Genomic DNA, 20,687 nt, shown 5'->3' on the forward strand with positions numbered 1-20,687 from the left:
GCCATCTCTCCAGTCTCACTTCTTTTTTTAGAATAGTGGATTTTTTTTCTCTCTTAGGCCTTTTTTTTTTTAATCGTGTTCTTATAAATGCCATTTTGCAATAACTTTTTTCCTCTTAGAGATCTCTGAGTAAAATTTGTAGTTATATTCCTGAATATACTGGGCTTGGTGGCATGCATGTTCAATACCAGATTTGGGAAGCTGAGGTAGGAGGAGTGTTATGAATTCGAGGTCAATCTGGGCTATAGAGTGTTTCAGGTGAACCTGGGCTAGAGTGAGCCCCTGCTCCAAACAAATAAACAAAAAATGAAACTTGTGGACTGGAGAGATTGCTTTGTGGTTAAGGCACTTGCCTACAAAGCCAAACGACCCAGGTTCAATTTTCCAAGACCCATGTAGGCCAGATGCGTAAAGGGATGCATGTGTCTGGAGTTTGTTTGCGGTGGCTAGAGGCCCTGGCACTCCCATTCTCTCTCTCTCTCTCTCTTTCTCTCAAGTAAGTAAACAAAAATAGAAAAAATAGCTGGGCGTGATGGCGCACGCCTTTAATCCCAGCACTCGGGAGGCAGAGGTAGGAGGATTGTGAGTTCGAGGCCACCCTGAGACTCCATAGTGAATTCCAGGTCAGCCTGGGCTACAGTGAGACCCTACCTCAAAAAACAAACAAAAAAAAAAAAAAAAAAAGAAAAGAAAAAAGAAAAAGAAAAAATATTAAATGTGTGTGCAAAATGGTATAAGTAGTTTTTATATAATGTACTATTTTTAAAAGATGTATCATTTTCTTTACTGTGGATTTATTCCAGACTTCAGTGCAGTTTATTTTCAAACATAATGGTTTCTGTTAACTCTCAGAAAATCCATCCTCTTTTATAAAAAATCTAATATAGCACATGTTCTCCATGTTTCTTATTGTTCACACTTAGCTTTTGAAAAAAGAAGATAAATCTACTCCTGCTTATTCTGATGGCTTGATGGAGGTAATGGCATTAGTTGTAGATTAATTTGGGGGTGAATGTACATTACTGTGTTTTTCCTTCCAAGACAAGTTTGTACTTCTTTACTAGCAAGTGCCTGCTTAATATCTCATAGCAAAGCAGTACTTAACTATTCATAGTATTGGCCTGACAATGTTTTAAAGTCAAAAGAAGTGATGCCTTTAAACTTTCTATATAGTACCTGGTACCTGCTACCTGCTACACACGTAAATGAGTAGACACTGTGATGGTTGTTGTAACGCATGCATGTATGGTGAGCATAGCAACATGCTCAGTTTTAAGTATGGGGTAAATAATCTAGCTAAGTTTTGCCTGGAGGATATTTGTAATTTAGTGCAAAAACGTTTGTTTGTTTTGATAATTTGAATAAATTTAATAATAAATAAATTTAAATAATTTGAATAAATCATACTGAGGTTTAATCCTATCCACTCACATTATCCTCTTTTGTACCTCCAACCCCATCCTATTCCACTGAGCCTCCTCTTTCCAAATAGTGTTTCTTACTCTCTTTGTCCTCTGTCCTGTATGCAACAATGTTGAGGGGCTCAATATTTTGCAGGTCTTGTCGGGGGAGGATACCCACTGTGAGGTCATGAATGCACTGGTCAGTTCATGTCCAGAGAACAGTGCCCCAGTGTATTCCGCAATGTATTCTTTCCTCACCCTTTCCATCATGTTCCCTGAGCCTTGAGGGTCTCATTTAGCACTGAGGTCTCTCAACACTCTCTTCTATTCAGCACTTTTATCAGAGTTTTGAGTCTACTGCCATGTCTATAGAGAGGCATCTCTGGCTTGCAGTAAGACCAGCAATAATATGTTCTTGCCTCTTCCATAATGCTCGCTGAGCCCTGGCAGGTGGGATAGAGATGTCTTGTGGAGGGATAAGCATTGGAATGTCTCCTCTTCTCATCACCTTGATGAGTCTTGGGTCTTCACAGTATTCAGTGCCATCTGCAAAAATAACTCACTGTAACCAAAAGAGCAGTCCTAAACTATGGTATAAATGTAACCATTTAAAGGGAAATTTATTGAGCACAATGGATCCATTTACCCAAAGAAATGTGCTTTTTCTCCAGTATAGTTTATGACCTTCTAAGCCATAGGATTTTAACTTGGTTTTAGTACCAGGCATGGATTTCCCCCCTCAGGGAGTGAGCTTCAACGCCAATCAGGGAGCAGTTGGTTACCTCCATAACTGACATGCCACTATTGCACCAGTGGGCACGTGTGACCTGGCTGACCCATTGTGTAGATTGCAAGATGCACTATGGGTCAAGACTGTTGATGACTTCTCCCCTAGTAGGCTGCATAGCACTTTCTGTCATTGTCAGCTGGACAGCCGAAGGAGGCCATTTTCATTATAATTATTTATTATTCTTATTAGGTTTTTTTTTTTTTTTTTCAAGGTAGAGTCTTGCCCAAGCCCAGGCTGACCTAGAATTCACTTGGTAGTCTCAGGGTAGCCTTGAATTTACTGCGATCCTCCTACCTCTGCTTCCCAAGTATTGGGACTAAAGACATATGCCACCATGCCCAGTGTTTTCATTATTATTATTTGTGTGTGTGTGTGTGTGTGTGTGTGTGTGTGCCAAATAAAGGCAGTTGTGTTGCTATAAATTAACTTGTAATATGAGATAAAATGAGAATGTGCATAAGACTTGTGGAATAGAATAGACCTGGTTTGGGGTATTATCATTGGGTAATATCATTACAAACAACATTTACATCATGAACCTGTGTTTTTCTTTAGGTACTAAGGGCTCATGAAAAGCTGACTACTTTTTATGGGGCATTTGGACCAGAAAAGTTTAGGTATGTACATTCATTTTCCTTTTCTTTTCTCTTTTCTTTTTTCTTTTCTTTTCTTTTCTTTTCTTTTTTCTTTTCTTTTCTTTTCTTTTCTTTTTTCTTTTCTTTTCTTTTCTTTTTTCTTTTCTTTTCTTTTCTTTTCTTTTTTCTTTTCTTTTCTTTCTTTCTTTCTTTCTTTCTTTCTTTCTTTCTTTCTTTCTTCCTTTCTTTCTTTCTTCCTTTCTTCCCACTTTATTTCTATTCATTTATTTGGAGAGAGAGAATAGGTGCACCAGGGCCTCTAGCCACTGCAAATGAACACCAGATATGTGCACCCCCTTGTGCATCTGGCTAACGTGGGCCCTGGGAATTGAACCTGAGTCCTTTGGCTTTGCAGGCAAGCACTTTAAATGCTAATCCATCCCTCCAGCCCTTGTTTTGGTTTTTTGAGGTAGGGTCTTGATCTAGCCCAGGCTAACCTGGAATTTACTCTGTAGTATCAGGGTGGCCTCAAACTCACAGTGATCCTCTTACCTCTGTCTCCTGTGTACTGGGATTAAAGGTATGCAACACTGTTCCTAGCTCAGAAACTTAATTTTTACTGTACAATCTTTGTAACAGTTTTGTTTTCTGCTTCATGAGATAAAAGTTAATTAAGATGCATAATGATACCCACTTGGAAGATATAATCTTAATTTTGCATTATATTACTAATTTTTTTTCCTTCTTTTCTCAGTGGTAGTTCATGGATTGAATTCCTGAGCAATGAAGATGATCTTAGAGATATTTTTTTACAGCTAAGAGAAGGAAACCTTGTTTGTGCACAGTATCTTTGGCTTAGAAATCGGGTAATACGTTTTGCATATTTTTTTATAATGGTTTTCTAGCTGCTGCAATGAGAAATTGATTGTTGGAAACTAATATGCTGTCAAGTGTGATTGGGTGAGGTTGAGGTAGAAAAATCAGCTTAGGGGCAACTTGGTTAACATAGATAGACAGATAGATAGAAATTTTGTTATTCCCAGAATTGGGAGGCAGAGGTAGGATGATAGCCTGGAGTTTGAGGCCACCCTGAGATAACATAATTAATTCTAGGTCAGCCTGGACCAGAGTGAGACTCTACCTTGAACCCCCCCCCCCCCCGAAAAAAAAGAAAAAAAATTGTTTATTCAAATCCTCTTAATGTTGACTGATATTAACAGACAACATTTAGGTTCAGAGGGTTCGTATTTGAACAGATGTTGTAGGGCATGCCTTTAATCCTCTCAATTGGGTGGCTGAGGGAGGAAGATCACTGTGAGTTTGAAACCAGCCTGAGATGACATAGGCTAGAGTGAGACCCGACCTTGAAAACCCCCCAAAAAAGTTAGACTTTGTACTATCACCCTTCTCCAATTGTGTTTTCTCTAGAATATCACCTCTTTTGCTTCCTGTGAAAAGTAATTTATTATTATTATTTTTTTAATTTTAATTTTATTTTTATTTTTATTAACATTTTCCATGATTATAAAATATATCCCATGGTAATTCCCTCCCTCCCCACCCCCACACTTTCCCATTTGAAATTCCATTCTCCATCATATTACCTCCCCATTACCTTCATTGTAATTACATATGTACAATATCAACCTATTAAGTATCCTCCTCCCTTCCTTTCTCTACCCTTTATGTCTCCTTTTTAACTTACTGGCCTCTGCTACTAAGTATTTTCATTCTCACGCAGAAGCCCAATCATCTGTAGCTAGGATCCACATATGAGAGAGAACATGTGGCGCTTGGCTTTCTGGGCCTGGGTTACCTCACTTAGTATAATACTTTCCAGGTCCATCCATTTTTCTGCAAATTTCATAACTTCATTTTTCTTTACCGCTGAGTAGAACTCCATTGTATAAATGTGCCACATCTTCATTATCTATCCACTCATCTGTTGAGGGACATCTAGGCTGGTTCCATTTCCCAGCTATTATAAATTGAGCAGCAATAAACATGGTTGAGCACGTACTTCTAAGGAAATGAGATGAGTCCTTTGGATATATGCCTAGGAGTGCTATAGCTGGGTCATATGGTAGATCAACCTCTAGCTGTTTTAGGAACCTCCACACTGTTTTCCACAATGGCTGGACCAGATTGCATTCCCACCAGCAGTGCAGAAGGGTTCCTTTTTTTCCACATCCCCGCCAACATTTATGATCATTTGTTTTCATGATGGTGGCCAATCTGACAGGAGTGAGATGGAATCTCAATGTAGTTTTAATCTGCATTTCCCTGATGACTAGTGACGTAGAACATTTTTTTAGATGCTTATATGCCATTCGTATTTCTTCCTTTGATAACTCTCTATTTAGCTCCATAGCCCATTTTTTGATTGGCTTGTTTGATTCCTTATTATTTAACTTTTTGAATTCTTTGTATATCCTAGATATTAATCCTCTATCAGATATATAGCTGGCGAAGATTTTTTCCCATTCTGTAGGTTGCCTCTTTGCTTTTTTCACTGTGTCTGAAAAGTAATTTATTATTTAGTACTCAGTGATGTGGTATTTCTTGAAATTTTGCTCCCCCAAATTGAAAAATTTGCACAAATTACTTTTATCTCTCACTATTCATTCAGTAAGATAATCCTTAAAATTGCTTTTTTCCCTAATATTTTTGAAATTATTTCTTTTAATTTTATTTATTTATTTGAGAGAGAGAAAGAGGCCGGGGGGGGGGGGCTCGAGAGAGAATGGGTACATGAGGGCCTTCAGCCACTCTGCAAGGGAACTCCAGATGTATGCACCCCCTTGTGCATCTGGCTTACATGGATCCTGGAGAGTTGAACTGGCATACTTTGGCTTTGTAGGCAGATGCCTTAACTGCTAAGCCATCTCTCCAGCCCGCATTTTTATTTATTTTTATTTATTTTTTAGAGAGAGGGAGAAAGAGGCAAATAAGGAGAATGGGTGCACTGGGGCCTCTAGCTGCTGCAAATGAACTCCAGATACCTGTACTACCTTGTGCATCTGGCTTTGTGTGGGTACTGGGGAATTGAACCTGAGTCCTTTGGCTTTGTAAGCCATCTCTCCAGCCCTGAAATTATTGTAATTTATTTATTTGAGAGAGAGACTGGGCACGCTAGGGCCTTTAGTCTCTGCAAACAAACTCCAGATGCATGCACCACCTTATGCATCTGGCTTATGTGGGTCCTGGAGAATTTAACCTGGGTCCTTTGGCTTTGCAGGCAAGCCCCTCAACTGCTAAGCGGTATCTTTAGTCCCTGAAATGATTATTTATTTATTTTTTTTCTGAAATTATTTTTTAAATTAACATACAAAGCAGTAAGTTTCTTTATGGCATTTTTATATACACATATTGTACTTTGCTCTTATTCACCCCTCTCCTTAACTGTCTTGCCCTTGAAATGGCTTTTAAATAGAATAGGTCTTTGCCTTTTTAAGGGTTGTTAAAGTTTGTCAATTAAGTCTTGACTTCTGACTCTTTAATTCAGGCCAACTTTCAAAGTAAATTTGATGTGAATATGCTTGAGAACTTGCTCAACTCAATTTCTACACCATTCTCTTTGCAAACACTTTGTCCATGGTTTCAAAATGATGTGATACCATATGTGAGAAGGATTGTACCTGAGGGACAGGTGAGTTTCCTTCAGTATCTCTACTCTTTATTCATTTTTTTAAGTTTACAAAACGTCTTTATTTATGATTGTTATGATTGTTTACTTTCTTATTCCAGAGCTTCAATTCAGGTGCCTGAAACAAAAGAACACTTTCAGTCTTATGTCCAGATCTTAATTTAAATGGTATTTGGAAAACACAACAGAATATCAGATCTTTAATTATCATCAAGTGATCTTTATTCATTTTTTAATATTTTATTTATTTGAGAGAGAGAGAGAGAGTGTGTGTGTGTGTGTGTGTGTAAAAGAAGCAGATAGAAAGATTAGGTACACCAGGGCCTCTATAGCCACTGCAAATGAACTCCAGATGTATGTGTCACCTTGTGCATCTGGCTTACATCGGTCTTAGTGAATAGAACCTGGGTCCTTAGGCTTTGTAGGCAAGTTCCTTAACCTTTAAGTCCTCTCTCCAGCCTCCTACTATTTATTTTAAAATCTATTTTGTTGGGCTGGAGAGATGGCTTAGCGGTTAAGCGCTTGCCTGTGAAGCCTAAGGACCCCAGTTCGAGGCTCGATTCCACAGGACCCACATTAGCCAGATGCACAAGGGGGAGCACATGTCTGGAGTTTTGCAGTGGCTGGAGGCCCTGTTGTGCCCATTCTCTCTCTCTCTGCTTCTTTCTCTATCTGTTATCAAATAAATACATAAAAATAAACAAAAAAAATTTTTTAAAATATGTTTTGTTATTTTCAAGCAGAGAAAGAGAGAGAGAGAAAGAGAGTATATTGGCACCCCCAGGCCTCTAGCCACTGCAAAGCAACTGTAGACACTTGTGCCACTTTGTGCATCTGGCTTTATATGGATACTGGGAGTTGAACCTGAATCGTTAGGCTTTGTGGGCATCTTCTTTAACCATTAAGCAATCTCTCTAGCTCCAATATCTCTACTCTTTATTTATTTATTGTTTTTATACTCTTTTTTAAAAAAGTATTTATTTATGAGAGAGAGAGAGAGAAAGAAAGAGAGAGAAAGGCAGATAGGGAGAGAATGGATGTTCCAAGGCCGCTAGCCATTACAAACAAACTTCAGACACATGCACCACCTTTGCATCTGTCCTATGTGGATACTAGGGAACCAAACCTGGGTCCTTAGGCTTCATAGATAAGCACCTTAACTGCTAAGTCATCTATCCAGATTCCAATACCTCTACTTTTAATAATTTAAATTTTACATTAGATCATTATGGATGAAGTGATTATCTATTAAGAATTTAATTTTAAAGATATTTTTGTTTTAGTTATTTATGGGCATGCCAGGACCTCTAGCCACTGCAAATGAACTGCAGACACATGTGCCTCTTGTGCATCTGTGTTATGTGGGTCCTGGGGTATTGAACCTGGGCCCTTTGGCTTCGCAGGCAAAGGCTTTAAATGCTAATCCGTCTCTCCAGCCCATATTTTTACTTTTAAATGGTTTATCTATTTCAGAACATTCTTGCAAAATGGTTGGAGCAAGCATCCCGAAACTTGGAATTCACTGATAAGGTAATGCCAATGTAATTGACATTTTCTACCTTTGCAGTAGCATAAACACTGTTTTAATGATATGTAATATTTTTTTGAAGGCACACTGGCCAGAAAATGGACTTCAGCTGGCAGAGATATTTTTCACAGCAGAAAAAACAGATGAGTTAGGATTTGCATCTTCTGGGCACTGGATTTCTATGGTATGATGTAATGAATTAACCTTCAATATTAAAGTATACAATTTATATTTGTGTATGTGTTGAGGAAAAAATATTTTGTTGTCTCTTTTGAGTCTACCAAATGGAAAATTTCATTTGTTCTTTCCCATTATTCCTATTACAAGGTCAGTCTGTTTTATTTTTTTTTTATTTGAGAGAGAAAGAGAATAGGCAAACCAGGGCCTCTAGCCACTGCACACGAAACTCTAGTCACATGTTCTACCTTGTGCATCTGGCTTTACATGGGTACCGGGGAATTGAACCTGGGTCCTTAGCCTTTGCAGGCAGGTGTCTTAATTGGTAAGTCAGCTCTCCAGCCCCTCATATACCTGTTTTAATGCAGTACTTTAAATTTCCTCCTCTTTTTAACAAAATTTGTATTTTATATTTATTTATTTGACAGAGAAAGAGAATGGGCATGCCAGGGCCTCCAGCCCCTGCAAATGAACTCCAGATGCGTGCACCCCTTGTGCATCTGGCAAATGTGGGTCCTGTGGAATCAAACCTGGGTCCTTTGGCTTTGCAGGCCAGTGTCTTAACTGTTAAGCCATCCTTCCTGCCCAAATTTCCCTCTCTTGATCAGTCTCTCTTTTATTTTTTTAAAATCTATTTTATTTACTTATTTGAGAGAGAGAATGAAGCAGAAAGAGAGCGGGGGGGGGGGTAGAGAGAGAGAGAGAGAGAGAGAATGGGCGCACCAGGGCCTCTAGCCACTGGAAACGAACTACAGATGCATGTGCCCCCTTGTGCATCTGGCTTACATGAGTCCTAGAGAATCGAACCGGGATCCTTTGGCTTTGCAGGCAAACGCCTTAACCACTAAGCCATCTCTCCAAACCTCTCTTTTATTTTTGATAGTGCCCGGCACTGTGAGGTCATGTATATTCAAATCTGGAAGAGTGTATTGGAAGATGAGGTAGAGATGTTTCAGTGCTGTCACTTTTCAGAACTATGGTGCCTTTTGAGTCATCCCAGAAGTCACTGCCATCCGAAAAGAGAAGCTTCTCTAATCAGAAGTAGAATAGCATTAGTGTATGGGAATGAACAATTAAGAAAAGTACTTACAGGATAGTTTGGTGAGCATAATATATATGTTTAGCCAGGCACCAGCAGATGTTACACCCATAGTAGAGTTCTTTTTAAACATTTTTTTTGTTGAGCTGGAGAGATGGCTTAGCAGTGAAGCACTTGCCTGTGAAGCCTAAGGACCCCAGTTCGAGGCTTGATTCCCAAGGACCCATGTTAGCCAGATGCACAATGTGGCACATGCGTTTGGAGTTTGTTTGCAGTGCCTGGAGGCCCTGATGCGCCCATTCTCTCTCTCCCTATCTGCCTCTTTCTCTCTGTGTATGTTGCTCTCAAATAAATAAATAAATGAACAAATTAGGTATATATATTTTTGTTTTTTCCTTTTTTGAGGTACACTCTCACTCTAGCTCAGGGTGACTTGGATTCCCTCTGTATTCTCAGGGTGACCTCGAATTTATGGTGATCCTTCTACCTCTGCCTCTTGAGTGCTGGGATTAAAGATGTGCACTACCACGCCCAGCTTTAAAATATTTTTTTTATTGATTTGTTTGCAAGCAGAGATAGAAGAGAGACAGAGAGAATGGGCATGCCAAGGCCTCCAGCCACTGCAAATGAAGTCCAGATATATGCACTATTTTGCACATCTGGTTTTATATGGGTACTGGGGAATCAAACCTGGGTAGTTAGGTTTTTCAGGCAAGTGCCTCAACCACTAAGCCATCTCTCCAGCCCCCTTCTTATATATATATATTTTAAAATTAATCTATTTGCAAGTATATTTTAAAATTAATCTATTTGCAAGTTAGGAAAGAGACAGAGAGAGAATGGGTATGCTAGGGCCTCCAGCCACTGCACATGAACTCCAGATAGCATGCACCCCTTGTATATTTGGCTTACGTGGGTCCTGGGGAATTGAACCTGGGTCCTTTGACTTTACAGGCAAAACGTCTTAACTGTTAAGCCATCTCTCCATTCCCAGCCTCCTTCTTTTTGTTGTTGTTGTTTTCACCTTTGAGACAGGATTTCTTGCCACTTCAAATGAGTTTGGCGTTCAAGTGGGTATTGGGGAATCAAACCCAAGCTAGGAGGCTTTGCAAGCAAGTTTCTTTTACTTCCTGCTTGCCAATTGAGGTTTCTAAAACTATAAAGCATGTATTAAGTTACAGAAAATGTACATTATTATAGAAAACATTTGGTGGGGATGCTAGAATTTGTTTTATAAATTAATATGTTTCATGGTTTATTGTCTATAATTGTAGACATTTTCAATAATAAAAGATTTAAATGGTTAAGCCAGGTGTGGTAGCACACGCCTTTAATCCCAGCAATCCGGAGAAGGTAGGATGATCACCATGAGTTCAAGGGCTCTCTGAGGCTACATAGTGTATTCCAGGTCAGCCTGGGCTAGAGACCCTACCTTGAAAAAAAAAAAAAAGGTTAAAAAATATATATATATTATAGCAACAGAGGATGATGCTCTCTTGATAAGAGTTTAACCTAATAGGCTTGAGGTCCTGGGTTTGATCTGTAACACCTCATAAACTAGGCATGGTGTTGAATGTCTATAATCCCCACACCAGGGAGGCAGAGGCAGGTGGATCAGAAATTCAAGATCATCTGCAACTGCATAGAAAGTTTGCAGCCGGTCTGGGATGAATGAATTTGTATCTCAGTTAACAGCAAAAAAAATGCTAGAGAAAAGGGCTAGAGAGATGCTCTTCATTTAAGGTGTTTGCCTGCAAACTCTAAGGACTCGAATTTAATTCCCTAGTAGATGAGATGCGCAAAGTGGTGCATGCATCTGGAGTCAATTGCAGCAGCTCTAGGCTTTGGTATGCCCATTTTTCTGTCTGTCTTTCTCTGTTTGCAAATAAATAAAATATTTTTAAAAATACATATAATTATATATACATATATATTTAATCATATTTATTTTTTATTTTTTTTAATTTTAATTTTTTTTCATATTTATTTTTTAGATATCAATTTAAAAGGTACTTAAATTTTGGGACACTGCTTTTAACAAGTCTTGTTACTAATTATGCCTATTTATACGCTCATAAAATGGAGAAGATCTTTTATAGAAGTCCTTTTTTGTTTGTTTGTTTGTTTGTTTTGAGGTAGGGTCTTACTGTAGCCCAGGCTGTCCTGGGATTCACTATGTAATCTCAGGGTGGCCTCAAACTCTCAGTGATCCTCCTACCTCTGCCTCCCAAGTGCTGGGATTAGAGGTGTGTGCCACCACGCCTGGCTTTGTAAGAGCCGTTTTGATATGCTGGAAAGCATTACTACATCTTTTCCCTGTTGGTAGCCTTTTAGCAATACTAAAAATCCTGTGCCTTGTGCCTAACTTTAGGAAGTGTTAGATTGTATAGCTTTATGTTCGCTCATAATCTAAAATAGACAGATGGAACAGCTAAATGATATTTGTGTGCACAAGTATATTTGGGTTCTGGAAGAATTTGTCCTCATGTTGCTAGCTTTTTTCTATTTTGTTGGAAGAAAGAAAAAAACTCAGGTTCTGATTTATTTATTTATTTTGGTTTTTCAAGGTAGGGTCTCACTGTAGCTCAGGCTGACCTAGAATTCACTGTGTAGTCTCAGGGTGGCCTTGAACTCACAGGGATCCTTCTACCTCTGCCTCCCAAGGGCTGGGATTAAAGGTGTGCACCACCATGCCTAGCTCAGGTTCTGATTTATTTAACTTTGTATTAGCTTCAGTTTAAATTTTCAGTTGATGGTTTTCTTTTATGTCCATGTTTGACTCTGTTTTCTTGTCACACTTTTACATTCTAATGACTTTAACACTTTTGTTTTAAAAGGATTATCAAAACATAAAGGAAGTATGCCAGTTAAAGACTTTAGTAAATAATTTGCAAGAGTTGGTCACATTGCATAGGAAATACAACTGCAAATTGGCCCTTTCTGATTTTGAGAAGGTAAAATTTCAACCTCGTAGCATTATTTTGTTTTTTTTATGTCCAGTATGTCTAGGGTCTGAACTTATGCCATTTTTCTTGGTTCTTGTCCAGGAAAATACAACCACCATAGTATTCCGGATGTTTGATAGGGTCTTAGCTCCAGAGCTGATTCCCTCTGCACTCGAGAAGTATATAAGGGTTTATATGCAGGAACATGACTTTCAAGAGGAGGAACTTCTCTTGCTATATATAGAGGTAACTCTTATTTTTTTTATATTCATGCAGTGTATTATTGTGTTAAAAAATATATATAGTTTTGTTTTGGTTTTTCGAGGTAGGGTTTCACTCTACCCCAGACTGACCTGGAATTCACTCTGTAGTCCCAGGGTAGCCTCGAGCTCACGGCAATCCTCCTACCTCTGCCTCCCGAGTGCTGGAATTAAAGGCGTGCGCCACCACACCAGGCTTGTATTAAATATTTGACTCATGAGCTGGAAATATGGCTTAGTGGTTAAGGAGTCTGCCTGCAAAGCCAAAGGATCCCAGTTGGATTCTTCAGGACCCACTTAAGCCAGATGCGCATGGTGGTACATGTATATGGAGTGTGTTTGCAGTGGCTGGAGGCCCGGGCATGCCCATTCTCTCTCTCTCTCTCTTTCTCTGTCAAATAAATAAAATATGTTTAAATATTTGACTCATGAGAAATACCATCTTTTACCATTGTGTTGTATACAGCATGTTGAATTGCTTAAGAATATTAGTTAATTTTATTACTAACTGACTGAGGACCCTTTAATTACTGTATTGGTGTTGTAATGTGAGGATTACTTAAGGCCACAAATTCAAGACAAATTGGGCAACATAATGAGGTCCCATTTTAAGAAATAATAGAGCAATAGTTAAGACTCTTTTCAAGTAGTAAGATAACAGGAGCATGAACTCAATAAATGCTAGCTTTTTTTTTTCCTCTTGATAGTAGACACTGAACCCAAGTCTTCATGCATGGGCTACAGCCTCCAGCTTAGCAATTATTTTTATAAAACACACACACACACACACACTCACACACTTTCTCATCTGTAGAGTTTTCAAAACTCTTTGCTTATATATAGAAAAGAGAATTTAAAAAGGAAAGTCTCAAGTTTCGGCAAGTTTAGAGAAATATTTTTCAATGCTGGAGATGTATCCCAGGGCCACATACATGCTAGTCAAGTGCTCCTCAGCCAGCAATTTATGGTTTGGGTTTTTTTGTTTGTTTGTTTGTTTTTTTGAGGTAGGGTCTCACTCTAGCCCAGGCTGACCTGTAATTCACTATGGAGTCTCAGGGTGGCCTTGAACTCATGGCGATCCTCCTACCTCTGCCTCCCAAGTGCTGGGATTAAAGGCGTGCGTCACCATGCCTGGCAGCAATTTATGTTTAATCACTGATCCACATTTATGACTAACGAAAAAAAAAGTTAAACTACTTGTAAAGCCTATTAATCTATATCTTTGTATATGTTTGCTTTTTTTTTTAACTATGTAGTCTCAGTGTGCCCTCTAACTCATGGTGATCCTCCTACCTCTGCCTCCTGAGTGCCGGGACTAAAGGCAACAGCCACCACACCCAGCTGTTTTCTTTATTTTCAGTGAGTTTCTAATTTGTTTCTATTTGCTTATGTATGCATATGTGGGTGCCAGTGTCTCTTTCTGTCTGCTACAAACGAGTGACCATTGCATTTTTTTAATTTTTTGTAGTTTATTTTTTAGAGGGAGAGAGAAAAAGAAGCAGATAGAGAATGGTCATACAAGGGCCTCTTGCCACTGCAAAAGAACTCTAGATGTATACACCACTTTGTGCATCTGGTTTATATGGGTATTGGAGAATCAGACCTAGGTCCTTTGGCTTTACAAGCAAATGTCCCAATTCACTTTTTTTTTTTTTTAATTTGAGAGAGAGAAAATGGATGCACCAGGGCCTTTAGCTACTGCAAACAAACTGTTGATGCATGTGCCACCTTGTGCATCTGGCTTACGTGGGTACTGGGAATTGAACCTGGGTCCTTTGGCTTTGTAGGCAAACACCTTAACTGCTGGGCCTGAGTATGCAGGCTTTGAAAATAAGCACCTGTAACCACTGCCATCTCTCCAACCCTGAGAGTTTCTAATTTTTAAGAAAACTTACATGTTTATCCCTTCTTAGGATTTACTAAGGAGATGCAGCTCTAAGTTCACGTCACTTTTTGAAACTGCATGGGAAGCAAAGGCCATTGCAGTGATAGGATGCCTCTCTGACACGGATGTGAGTAAACAGTGACCTCTGGGGATCTCTTTAGCAGAGCTTCTTAACATCACAAAAGTGACAGGTATTTTTTTAGGAAGAGCTTATGTAGAACCAAAAGGGAGTAAAGAAGTTAAAAATCATGAATAATTCTATTTTCCTAAAATGAAATGAAAAATTTCTCATTCTGACCACCAAGGGAAGTACCATATTTCCTAAGAGTTTCTGTTGTTCAAATGCGGAGACTGTTTTTTGGTTTTTTTGTTTTTCAAGGTAGGGTCTCACTCTGGTCCAGGCTGACCTGGAACTCACTATGTAGTCTCAGGGTGGCTTCAAACTCTTATGGTCCTCCTACCTTTGCCTCCCGAATGTTGGGACTAAAGGCGTGTGCCACCACGCCCAGCTTAAATGTGGAGATTTTTAAAAGAGACGTGAGTACTATGCATTTGTTTTGATTTTTACACTATTACCAGTTTCTGTTATAGCAAGGCATGGTGGTGCAGGCTTGTGATCCCACCATTTAGGAGGCTGTGGCGGAAGGATTACAGTCCTAGTCTGCATAGTAGACCTTGTTGCAAGCAAACTATAAAAGCTAAGTAAAAATAAATAAGTAAATAAAAACAAAATAAATAAAATCGTAAAAACTATTTTTATGTACAGAGACATTGAGACTATAGAAAGCCATAACCTGCTAATTCAGTATTCAAAAATACTTTTCTGGAGCTGTTGGTGCAACATAGCTGCCTTCCAAAAATACTTTTCTGAACAATAAAATTGCCTTTTAGTTTTTTTGACACAAGGCTAGTAATACTAATGCTATGACAGTCTGTAACTCACTGTGGAGTTAAAAATAACCTTGAACTCTTGTTTTTCCTGTCTCCAGACCTCTCATGTGCTGAAATTACAAGAGTGTGCCACCATTTCTGTTTACAATTCCTCTTTTTTTTTTTTTACCCCTCACAAATTAAGCAAGATTTTATTTTTAGAAAGTTCCTGAGCTGGGAAGGTCCCGAGCGGGTAATCCCCCTTCCTTTTTTTTTAATGCCTGAAAACCATTCATTTATTCACACACTTGTGGTCTTCCTTGGGTTCCAGAAGCAAGGAGACAAGCACATTAGGTATGAACCCTGACAAGATCCCAGATCCGCATAGCAGAAAGACCCAAGCTGTCACTGCATAGTGTGGCAAGAACCACAATGGCAGTCCCTAGAAGCCCGGTGATGGCAGAGTGTGGTGCCTTATCTGTAACAGATTGAGGGCATGGAGAGAGAGGTGCTTGGAATGCATGGTGAATCTAGCCCCTCAAATTGCTCTTTACTTGGGGAAATTAGAAGAAATAAATGCTTTTTCTGTCAGAAAAGAATATATTCTCAAACTACCTTACGGTTTGAAGAGTACATCTGGGCTGGTTATTGTCCCCTATGTATCTCTTTTAGCACATCTTTGATGCTGTGCTTAAGATAATGCACAAGGCAGTAGTTCCCTGGAGTGCAGCTGTGGAGCAGCTGGTGAAACAGCACCTGGAAATGGACCATCCCAAGTAAGTTTACAAAGACAACATGTTGTTCTTAGGACTTGTATAAGTTACAGTTTTTTGCTTATTTTGGTTTTTTCCTTAAAAAAGAAATTGTTTTTACTTGTGGCAGTGAGGGGAGGTGGGATGTGGAAAGACAGAATGGATATGCCAGTGCCTCTTTTTGCTTCCAATGAGCTTAAGACAAATGGGCCACTTTGTACATCTGTATTTGTTTACATGGCTACTGGGGAAATCGAACCTGAGCTGGCAAGCTTTACAAATAAGTGCCTTTAACCACTAAGCCATCTGCCCAGTCCAAACCTCGCAATTTGAATTAATAGCCAATCATTTTTTTCTACATCCTATATCCCATATTTCAGAACACAATCCACATTTATGTCAATAAAATTTCAGGCTGGAGAGATGGCTTAGCGGTTATGGTGCTTGCCTGCAAAGCCAAAGGACTCAGGTTGATTCCATGGGACCCACATAAGCCAGATGCACAAGGTGGCACATGCATCTGGAGTTCATTTACAGTGGCTGAAGGTCCTGGCATGCACATTCTCTCCCTCTATCTGCCCCGTCTCTCTCAAATAAATAAAAATAAATAAAGCTGGGCATGGTGGCACATGCGTTTAATCCCAGCACTCAGGAGGCAGAGGGGAAGATAGCCGCGAGTTCAAGGCCACCCTGAGACTACATAGTGAATTCCAGGTCAGCCTCAGCTAGAGTGAGACCCCACCTTATAAAACCAAAAAATAATAATAATTATAAATAAATACATTTTTCTTTTAGAGTCAAGTTATTACAAGAAAGTTACAAACTAATGGAGATGAAGAAACTTTTACGAGGTTATGGAATAAGAGAAGTGAATCTCTTAAACAAGGAAATAATGGTTAGTGTGCTAGTTGAATATTTACTTTGTTATATTTCTATGGCAACACAGGAAATCCAGTGAAGAGTTTATATTGTTAAAAATTAATAGAGCTATATTTTTTGCTAGATACAATTGTAAGTATTGCACTTGTTTATGAGAGTATTATAATCAACAAATAGAAAATTAAGCTTAAAAAAGATGACAGAACTCAAAAAAATTCAGAATATAAGTCATGTTTTAATCTTTCATACAGTTTAGTTTTTTGCTGCATTTAAAAATTTAAAAATGAAGCTGGCTGTGGTCACACACACCTTTAGTCCCAGTACTTGGGAGGCAGAGGCAGGAGGATCGCTGAGAGTTTGAGACCACCCTGAGACTACATAGTGAATTCCAGGCCAGCCTGGACTAGAGTGAAACCCTACCTCGAAAAACAAAAAACAATTTAAAAAATTATTTATGACACTTATCTTGTAAGCAAATGATTTCTGGGTTCTTTGAGGTTTCATATTAAGAAATGTGTACACTGTTTTTCTTTCAGAGAGTGGTCAGATACATTCTTAAACAAGATGTCCCATCTTCTTTAGAAGATGCCTTGAAGGTGGCCCAAGTGTATATGCTGCCTGATGATGAAATCTACAGTCTAAGAATTATTGATCTGATTGACAGAGAACAGGTATGAAAGTTTTTTCTTAGGGTTTCTTGTTAACTAAATTTTTTTTTTTTTTTTGGTTTTTCGAGGTAGGGTCTCACTCTAGCCCAGGTTGACCTGGAATTCACTATGGAGTCTCAGGGTGGCCTTGAACTTATGGCAATCCTCCTACCTCTGTCTCCTGAGTGCTGGGATTAAAGGCATGTGCCACCACGCCCAGCTTGAATTCTTACCAACAGAAACCATGGGCTGGGAGAATGGCTCAGTGTCTAAAGCACTCAAGTCCGAGTTCAATTCTCAAACCACCCCATATAAAAAGCCAAAAGCCATTGCAGGCTTCTGTAATTCCAGCATGCTGACAGCAGATGGGAAGTAGAGACAGGAGAATATCCTGGAAGCTCTTGATGAACACAGCAAAAAGAATCATAGCCGCAGAGTGAGAGCCAGAGACCCTGCCTCACATGATGTGGAAGAGCAGGGACAGATTTCAGAGTTGTCCTGTGACCTTTACACCCATGTCATTGCACACACACACATATTTAAAATACAGCAGCCAAACCAAAAAAAAAAAAAAAAAAAAAAACAAAACAGCAGCCAAGCTGGTTGTGGTGGTGCGTACCTTTAATCCCAGCATTTGTGGGGCAGAGGTAGGGGATTGACATGGGTTTGAGGCCACCCTGAGAGTACATAGTAAGTTCAGCCTGAGCTGCAGTGAAACTCTGCCTGGCAAAAAAAAAAAAAAAAAAAAAAAAGCTGGAGACATGGCTTAGCAGTTAAGGTGTTTCCCTGCAAAGTGTAAGGACCTAGGTTCAATTCTCCAGGTCCCACATAAGCCAAATGCATATGGTGGCTCATGTGTCTGTGGTTCATTTGCAGTGGCTAGGGGCCCTGGCATGCCCATTTTTTCTCTCTCCCCCCTCTCTGTCTCTAACAAATAAATAAATAAAAATAAATCTAATTAAAAAAAGAAAAAGAAACAGCAGCCTACAAAACCTAATGACCCATGTTTTGTTTCCCAGTGCCCATGTAAAGCCAGATGCCTAAAGTGGCTCAAGCTTCTAAATGCCCTGGTGCACCCATTCTCTCTGTGTGTGTGTCTCTCTCTTGCAAATAAAAAACAAAACAAAACAAAAAAAGCCAGGCATGATGGTGCATGCCTTTAATCCTTAAGAGGCAGAGGTAGGAGAATTGCTGTGAGTTCATGGCCACCCTAATACAGAGTGAATTCCAGGTTGGCTTAGGCTAGAGTGAAACCCTACCTCAAAAAAAAAAAAAAAAAAAAAAAAAAAAAAAAAACCAAACAGACAAACAAACAGAGACCAATCAAATTATCCAAACCAGTTTTCTCAAAATAAATAAAGATATACCAACATGGGAACACTGGGTGTTAGAATAGCTACTTCTTACCTATTGTTAAATATATTTTGTGATTAGCTAGTGGGCTTTTATATTATAATAGTTAATAAAACTCAGACATACATTTTTTGAGGTAAGGTCTTGCTCTATTCCATGCTGACTTGGAATTCACTATGTAGTCTTAAGGTGACCTCGAACTAATGGCAATCCTCCTACCTCTGCCTCCCAAGTGTTGGGGTTAAAGGCATGTACCACTATGCCCAGTTTAGACTTACATTTTAACATGTGTTGTAGGACCCTTTTTGTGAGTTCTTGAAATTTAATTTGATTTCTATTTATTTGGGGAAGAGGGAGAGGATGGGTACACCAAGGCCTCTAGGCCTGTGCCAACTTCTGCATCTGGCTTTTTTTGTGGGGGGCTGTTTTGAGGTAGGCTCTCACTCTAGCCCAGCCTGGTCTAGAATTCACTATGTAGTCTCAGGGTGGCCTTGAATTCACAGCAATCCTCCTACCTGAGTGCTGGGATTAAAGGCATATTTCCAAGCTCTATAATCTGTTTTTGAAAATATCTTTACAACTTTTTTCCTTCTGCGCTGGGATTGAACCTAGGTCCTCATGCTAGTCAAGTCAAGATACTTTGTTGTTTTCCTGTGGCCTTTCAAGTTAAAAAAGGAAAGAGGTTAGTCTAAACTGTCCATTGCAGGGACTAGCAGGTTGTTTTTGGTTTTTGTGGGGTTTTTTTTGGTGGGAAAAAAAAGAGGTTTATTTTGGCTTACAGGCTCAAGGGGAAGCTCCATGATAACAGGGGAAAACAATGGCATGAGCAGAGGGTGGACATCACCCCCTGGCCAACATCAGGTGGACCACAGCAACAGGAGAGTGTGCCAAACACTGGAAGGGGAAACTGCTTATTAAAACTTTAAGCCTGCCCCCAACAATACACTCCCTCCAGGATGCATTAATTCCCAAATCTCCATCAGCTGGGAACCTAGCATTCAGAACAACTAGGTTGATGGGGGACATCTGAATCAAACCATCACATTCTGCTCCTGACCCCCATAAACTGGTAACCACACATGATGTAAAATGCAATGCATTCATCCAACTTTAAAAGTCTCCATAGTTTTTAATCAATTCCAATGATGTTCAGACATCCTCCATTGTCCAAGATCTTTTTTTTCAGTGTTTTTAAAAATTTTTTAAATTAATTTAACTTTTATTAACAGCTTCCATAATTGTAAACAATATCCCATGATAATGCCCTCTGTCTCCCCGCTTTCCCCTTTGAAACTCCACTCTTCATCATATCCCCTCGCCCTCTCAATCAGTCTTTCTTTTATTTTGATGTCATCATCTTTTCCTCCTATTATGATGATCTTGTGTAGGTAGTGTCAGGCACTGTGGGGTCATGGATATCCAGGCCATTTTGTGTTTGGAGGAGCACATTGTAAGGAGTCCTGCCCTTCCTTTTGCTCTCACATTCTTTCCACCACCTCTTTTGCAATGGACCTTGGAAGGCATATGTTGCAGTCCGGGTCGCATTGCTGGTAGAAATCACCCAACCAAGAGCAGCTTCTGGACAAAAGATTTATTTTGGCTTACAGGCTTAAGGGGAAGCTCCATGATGGCAGGGGAAAACGATGGCATGAGCAGAGGGTGGACATCACCCCCTGGCCAACATAAGGTGGACAATGGCAACAGGAGGGTGTGCCAAACACTGGCAAGGGAAAACTGGCTTTAATACCCATAAACCCGCCCCCAACAATACACTCCCTCCAGGAGGCATTAAATCCCAAATCTCCATCAGCTGGGAACCTAGCATTCAGAACACCTAAGTTTATGGGGGACACCTGAATCAAACCACCACATTCCACCCCTGGCCCCCATAAACTGATATCCATACATGATGTAAAATGCAATGCGTTCATCTCATTT

The 20,687-nt window shown here is 39.5% G+C and overlaps 1 protein-coding gene across 2 annotated transcripts in view; it reads left to right on the forward strand.

Annotated features, from left to right (window-relative positions):
- The window catches only part of Kntc1 (kinetochore associated 1), a 143,601-nt gene that overhangs the window by 36,124 nt on the left and 86,790 nt on the right, over nucleotides 1-20,687 (forward strand). For both annotated transcript variants that reach the window (XM_045132346.1, XM_045132344.1), the window contains 12 exons: nucleotides 924-977; nucleotides 2,749-2,810; nucleotides 3,523-3,634; nucleotides 6,274-6,417; nucleotides 7,888-7,944; nucleotides 8,025-8,126; nucleotides 11,996-12,112; nucleotides 12,206-12,349; nucleotides 14,277-14,375; nucleotides 15,791-15,894; nucleotides 16,666-16,765; nucleotides 17,286-17,420. In XM_045132346.1, the coding sequence (XP_044988281.1) occupies nucleotides 924-977; nucleotides 2,749-2,810; nucleotides 3,523-3,634; nucleotides 6,274-6,417; nucleotides 7,888-7,944; nucleotides 8,025-8,126; nucleotides 11,996-12,112; nucleotides 12,206-12,349; nucleotides 14,277-14,375; nucleotides 15,791-15,894; nucleotides 16,666-16,765; nucleotides 17,286-17,420 (1,230 nt within the window). The remainder of the gene's footprint in view (nucleotides 1-923; nucleotides 978-2,748; nucleotides 2,811-3,522; nucleotides 3,635-6,273; nucleotides 6,418-7,887; nucleotides 7,945-8,024; nucleotides 8,127-11,995; nucleotides 12,113-12,205; nucleotides 12,350-14,276; nucleotides 14,376-15,790; nucleotides 15,895-16,665; nucleotides 16,766-17,285; nucleotides 17,421-20,687) is intronic.

The sequence above is a fragment of the Jaculus jaculus genome, chromosome 13 (genome assembly GCF_020740685.1).
Source record: "Jaculus jaculus isolate mJacJac1 chromosome 13, mJacJac1.mat.Y.cur, whole genome shotgun sequence".
Lineage (NCBI taxonomy): Eukaryota > Metazoa > Chordata > Mammalia > Rodentia > Dipodidae > Jaculus > Jaculus jaculus.